Here is a 6,103-nt window from a genome sequence, read left to right as displayed (position 1 = left end):
GATGATCTGACATTTAGCGCAATAGACATAGTGTAAATGACATTAACATTATTGCATAGTTGAATGTTAAGCCCTATTCATGTTTCCTACTGTGATGGAGAGGCTACAGATTATATACATAGTTAATAACGGGTTAGAAAAATGCATGACAGAACTGAAAAGTGAATCATGCATTTCACCTTGTATTTAGTTGTCATACATTTCTAAACCATAAATCTGTATAACGTAACTTCAGTGGCTCTCCTCCCATCCCATCGCTTTAAAAGGTAGCTCTTGAAGATGACCTGCCTAACAGACAGACGTGGCCTTGCAGGTATAAATCAGAATGTGCCAGGGCTGAGCTGCAGCCTATATCGCCTGGCTTCCTGTCAGGACACTCCATCACATGGAGCTCTTGCTCTCTGATAGGGAACACATCGTATGTGAGAGGTGCACACTGCGCTCATCAGGACAACATCCACCTTACTGTACTGTCAACGGCTGTTGGAGGGGAAGAGTAGCCCCCACAGAATGGAAGATTAATAATGAAATACAGGAAGGAATATTGCCTTGCTAGAAAACATGGAGAGAAGACTGGTGCACACATTAGGGCAACACTACAGTACACACACCTTACTGCACCTTGTCTCTGGTTAGCAGCTGGTGGATGGGGAGTTGTGATCGATATTGAAATACAGGAAGGAATGTTCATGACTTGAATGTTCTTTATTCCTATTTATTAGCAAAAGTGTGGTTCATTATTGTGAAAAACCACATGCTATCTGTGGTGTTCTACTCTTTCACTGATGTTTCAATACCATTTTCAAATAAATTGTGCATTCACATAAAGATGGGGATGTGGTAGGCCATCTTGAAACAGAATAGTTGTATTTCCCCTAATATTGACATACATAGGAAGGGTGAAAAAAGACAGTAAAACAACTATGGTATATTTACACAGCTGTTGAAAAGAAAAGAGCAGAAACACAGTTAATCTCCATTCACATTGTCCCAATGCCTGCAAAGAACAGTGGCTGAGTCCTCATTATAAAGGACACTAAGGATCAGAACAAATACTGATACAGAAACAGTTGAGGACCTAAACTAAACAATGGTACACTGTAACCCTTTTCATCAAACACATGCTTCGTCTTTTCTCAGGTCGATGATGCCCTTGCAGATCTTGACAAACAGAATGTCCCGTTCATTTTCAAATATTTGCTACTCAAGAGTCTGAATTATATCTGTGAAATCCCCTCAGTCGCTCAGTTCTTCCTCGTCACTGAAGTAGACACTCTTTTTGATCCTGGGTTTCTTGGAGTCGTCTGATGTAGAAGCCTGACCGGCCTCCTCAGCCACGAAGGCCGTCTGCTGTCGCCTATGCTGCTCCTCCTCAAGTCGTGCTTGCTGTAGAACACATGATCCCATGTGTGATTGTAAAAGAGGGGTCAGATAAGGACAAATACCAAGTAAATAGAGGGTTTCAAGTAATACAATAGCCTACTAACTTCCCCCCAACTTGAAGTACATTTGTGCACTTACCTGAAAGCTATGGCTTGACTTAAGCTGTCAAGAGCAGGGTCCTCTCCTTCTTCCTCACTTTCCTCCTCTTCTCTGTCAACGACAGAGGAAAAAGTAGAAAAGTCATAGAAACAAAACACACAGAGGACTTCACAAACAATGAGAAATATGACATCACAATCAAACAAAGAATCTCTGAACTAAAGTCCATCTGAAATAGAACAGTTACTGTTGACCACGATCATAGCCGTTTATGAACACGAGAGAATGGCATCAATGTCCTGATAAGATACTTACACTTCATCAGGCTCTTCAACCTTTTCTTCTTCTTCTTTTCTTTCTTCTTCGGGGTTCCGTTCACCAAGCAAGTTTTTTGGGCATGCATAGCTTAAGTGCCCTGTATCCTATGAAGTGAAAAGGACAGAAATATTGTATAAATAGCACTAACATCCGGATACACCGTCCGGATGGATGAAGAGGGAAATGGAGATGGCTTATCTAGGCAGAGAGTATCAACATACCCCACATTCATAACATTTGGACTTGTCTGTGTAGTTTCGCCTCCTGATAAATTCAGTTGCTCGCCCGTTGTCTATTGCAATGCTCGCTTTCACTGTTCTTCCAAACAACTGCGGGGCGAAAACGAGGGGGGACTTTAACGCAAAAACAACACATCAGATATGTGACTTTTATGAAAACAGGGAGAGGAAAAATGCCCACCTGTTTATTGTTGAGTGATCTAAAGCAGCTCTGCGCAGACTCTTTGTCCAGGAAGAGCACAAAAGCCACACCTTTACTTTTGCGTGTTTCTTTATCTTTGACTATTGTCACCCTGAAAGCATGAGACCATCATTATCTTCTCTGATCACCACAATACCAACATAGTGCTATAGATTTTTAGTTATTCACTGTGTATTTATTCATCGTGTCACTATTTAAAAAAAAAATCTTTGTCTTTAACTCTGCATTATTGGAAACAGACCAGTAACTAGGAAGTTCACTGTTAGTTTACAAAGCATGTGACAATTTTTTGGTTTGTATTTGAGCTTTGTATAGCTCATTATTTTGATACCAGTAACTTACTTCACAACTTTTCCATATTTGCTGAAAAGCTGAAATGAAAAGATCCAAGACATTATTTGAGGTCATTTTTACAAATGGCATAAACAGCAGGATCATGAACTTGTGAAATAGTGGTAGGGAGGGGTTAAGTCGTTCTATCCCATTACTCTACATACGGAGACATTATGGCAGGTAGCCTAGTGGTTAGAGTGTTGGACTAGTAACCGAAAGGTCGCAAGCTCAAATCCCTGAGCTGACAAGGTAAAAATCTCTCGTTCTGCCCCTGAACAAGTTAACCCACTTTTCCTAGGTCGTCATTGAAAATAAGAATTTGTTCTTAACTGACTAGTTAAACAAAGATAACATTTTTTTTTTACCTTGTGTAGATCACTGTTGGTTAGAGAGAAGGGCAGGTTGGACACATAGACTGTGCTTCTACTGGGAGCCAAACCACCACTCATCTTGACTTCACCATCAGAGTGAGACAGACACTGAAAACAGATTCATGGTGATGAATATTCAGATTGAAGTTAGTTAGCTAGTTATCTATTTCATTGAGCGATATGCAATCTAGCAGTGATGCTAGCTCGAATCAGATGTGTATTACCTGGAAATACACATTCAAGGAATCGAATAAATCACTTACCTAGAGAGACAACATTGGTGATTTGTATTTATTATGTAGTGTGGGCAAAAAACTGGTAAATATGTTGCTTTTTATTAGTTATTCAATCTCAGTAACATGTGTTTGCTATTTAGCTGCCAAAAACAAAGGAGAACTGTTCGTCGTCACAGGAATATGACGTTTCACGTGACTGACTTTTTGTCAATCCAATCAAAATTCAGTGTGTACATGCGCCAACCGGAAGAAGGTGAGAAGTAGGTAATGGTGAGCTTGTTGTCATATCTTTTCTGAATACGTCTTTATTTTCTCCAACGTGCGTATCTACATGTTTGTGTTAGTAAATATGTATTTTTTCTAAATACTGTCTTCGTTTTGAGCGAATTAACTCAGCATGGACTGTGGACTAGCTTGAGCATGTAGCTAGCTAACGTAAGCATACGTAGCTAGCAGTTAAATCCACACAACCTGCGAAATATATATTAGAACAACGTTATGTACTAAATACGGTAGCTAATTAGCAAGCCAGTAGAAAGAGGTGTTTTCATATCACTAATCTCAATGGTTGAAGGTTTGTTATAAAGAAGAGTAACATTAGTTAGCTACTAGCGAGGAGTTAGTGCGGCTTTCTAACGCTGAGCCAAAGATTATGGCTGAGCCTCAGAGGAATGCGCGCTAACATCCTGCCAGTACTTCTGGATCAGAGCTAGCTATTAGCTACAGTAGTTTCCATACTATCACACATACTGATTTGACATATCTCTACGCTTGGGATTACCTAACCTACATTGTTAATAGCTAATGCGCACAACATGCAGTATTGTCAAACTAATACGTAACATCTTCTCTTTTCCCCAGTTAGTATTGACTGTCTCTATTGGCATTACCCACTCCCAATACTACTACATAGACTTGTCCAGACAAAACAAGTAAGTGGAAAATATCTTGCTTTCCTCCAAAAAAGGTTTCCAGTTATGCGTACTGAACAATTCCACCATGCCACATGTAGGCATATTCATGAACACCTACCACAACTTTGATTGTCATTAACTGTGTAAACCTGGGTGGGTATAATTTGTGGAACGTTCCAACAGGAATCTGTTCCAAAAACTTCGTAAATAGCAAGGTTGCCAACAAACAACGCATACAAAGTTGTATAGTTGCACAATAAGATACCGGGTAGGGGGTGGGCTATTTCATTAAGTTTCAGTCACCACGTTTATTCTGAAAAATGTCTGTCCTCACTCTGATAGCCCATGGACAAACATTAAGAATAAGCTACGTGGTGAGTTGATGCTTTTTCGGCAGCTAGTTAGCTAGGTGAATTGATCATGCTACTTTGTATACTTTGTTTGTTGGCATCCTTGTACTTTACAACGTTTTTGGAACAGATTCCTGTTGAAACGTTCCACAAATTATACCCACCCTAAACCTCCCCTGCTGTCTACTTTGCAGTGGCTTACAGGAGAGACCGAAACATAAGGGATGTCTATGAGGAACGCTTCCTACCAGACAGACCGGTGAGTGTTTCTGTCTGTGGAAAATGTTGTTGGGTTTATATATTTATAATTGTACTAATTTACTTTCCATTATAATACTTAACAGAACTTAGCTGAGGAACGCTCAACTCCGTTCTCTTGTATCGAGGTGGAGGTGAGTATTGGTAACTGGTCGCACGATTTTCTAGCAACCACATTGTCTCGCCGTCAGTCGATACTTGTGAATATTTCTGTAAACACTTACCGTTCCTTCTGTGGGGTGCTGAAATTCAAACTGTTAATAAAAATACAACCAGTGACTTTTTCCTCATTTGGGTTCTAGTGGCCTTGACGTACTCACGTCAGTTGAGATTCAATTGGCACAAAAGTTGGTCAACACAAATTAGGAAAAAGTCAGTGGTTGTATTCAATAATAGGTTTTATTAAAAGTATGAACTTCAGCACCTGCAGTTGTACAGGTAAGAGTTTTCAGAATGAACATTTGTGCAAGTATCAACTGATGGTGACTGAATGTCGTTGCTAGCAAATCATGTGACTAGTTATCAATACTCAACTCTGCCTTGATATTAGAGGTCAACCATTATGATTTTTCAACGCCGATACCGATTCTTGGTGGACCAAAAAAGCCAATACCGATTAAGTGGCATTATTATTATTATTATTATTTTTTTTTTATTTTTTTTTTTTTTTATTATATTTGTATTTTTATTATATATATATATATATATATTTGTAATGACAATTACAACAATACTGAATGAACAATGAACCCTTTTGTTTTAACCCTAATATAATGCATAAAATCTATTTGGTCTCAAATAAATAATGAAACATGTTCAATTTGGTTTAATGCAAAAACACAGCGTTGGAGAAGAAAGTAAAAGTCCAATATGTGCCATGTAAAAAAGCTAACGTTTAAGTTCCTTGCTCAGAACATGAGAACATATGGTGGTTCAATATTCCCAGTTAATAAGTTTTAGGTTGTAGTTATTATAGGAATTATGACTTTCTCTCTATACCATTTGTATTTCATATACCTTTGACTATTGGATGTTCTTATAGGCACTTTAGTATTGCCAGCCTAATCTCGGGAGTTGATAGGCTTGAAGGCATAAACAGCGCTGTTAACAGCAACAGCTGCTAGCAAACGTAGGAAAGTGCTGTTTGAATGAATGCTTACGAGCCTGCGAATGAGCCACAGGCCGTCCCTGTGGCTCAGTTGGTAGAGCATGGTGTGTGCAACGGCAGGGTTGTGGGTTCGATTCCCACGGGGGCCAGTACAAAAATGCATGAAATGTATGCATTCACTACTGTAAGTCGCTGTGGATAAGAGCGTCTGCTAAATGACTAAAATGTAAAATGTAATGCTGCTGCCTACCACCGCTCAGTCAGACTGCTCTATCAAATCATAGACTTAATT

General features: G+C 39.2%; 2 protein-coding genes across 10 annotated transcripts in view; one reads left to right on the top strand and one right to left on the bottom strand.

The window, feature by feature from the left end:
* Positions 1-686: 686 nt before the first annotated feature.
* LOC106596307 (zinc finger CCHC-type and RNA-binding motif-containing protein 1) lies at positions 687-3,419 on the bottom strand. Its single transcript, XM_045713799.1, is given in 8 exon segments — positions 687-1,386; positions 1,518-1,593; positions 1,798-1,904; positions 2,022-2,129; positions 2,221-2,332; positions 2,584-2,612; positions 2,940-3,053; positions 3,209-3,419. Coding segments are annotated over 7 exon segments (666 nt in total). The 5' UTR covers positions 3,024-3,053; positions 3,209-3,419; the 3' UTR covers positions 687-1,236.
* The window catches only part of LOC106596473 (periphilin-1), a 36,263-nt gene continuing 33,481 nt past the window's right edge, over positions 3,322-6,103 (top strand). The window contains exons 1-3 of one of the 9 annotated variants that reach the window (XM_045713790.1): positions 3,322-3,445; positions 4,043-4,113; positions 4,640-4,704. In XM_045713790.1, the coding sequence (XP_045569746.1) occupies position 4,113; positions 4,640-4,704 (66 nt within the window). In that variant the 5' untranslated portion in view covers positions 3,322-3,445; positions 4,043-4,112. Of the gene's footprint in view, positions 3,617-4,042; positions 4,114-4,639; positions 4,705-6,103 lie in introns of all 9 variants that reach the window. The other 8 variants (XM_045713792.1, XM_045713797.1, XM_045713789.1 and 5 more) reach the window with 8 other exon arrangements.

The sequence above is a fragment of the Salmo salar genome, unplaced genomic scaffold, assembly GCF_905237065.1.
Source record: "Salmo salar unplaced genomic scaffold, Ssal_v3.1, whole genome shotgun sequence".
Classification (NCBI taxonomy): domain Eukaryota; kingdom Metazoa; phylum Chordata; class Actinopteri; order Salmoniformes; family Salmonidae; genus Salmo; species Salmo salar.
The sequence above is the reverse complement of the archived record's forward strand: the minus strand, read 5'-3'. Positions and strand labels throughout refer to the sequence as shown.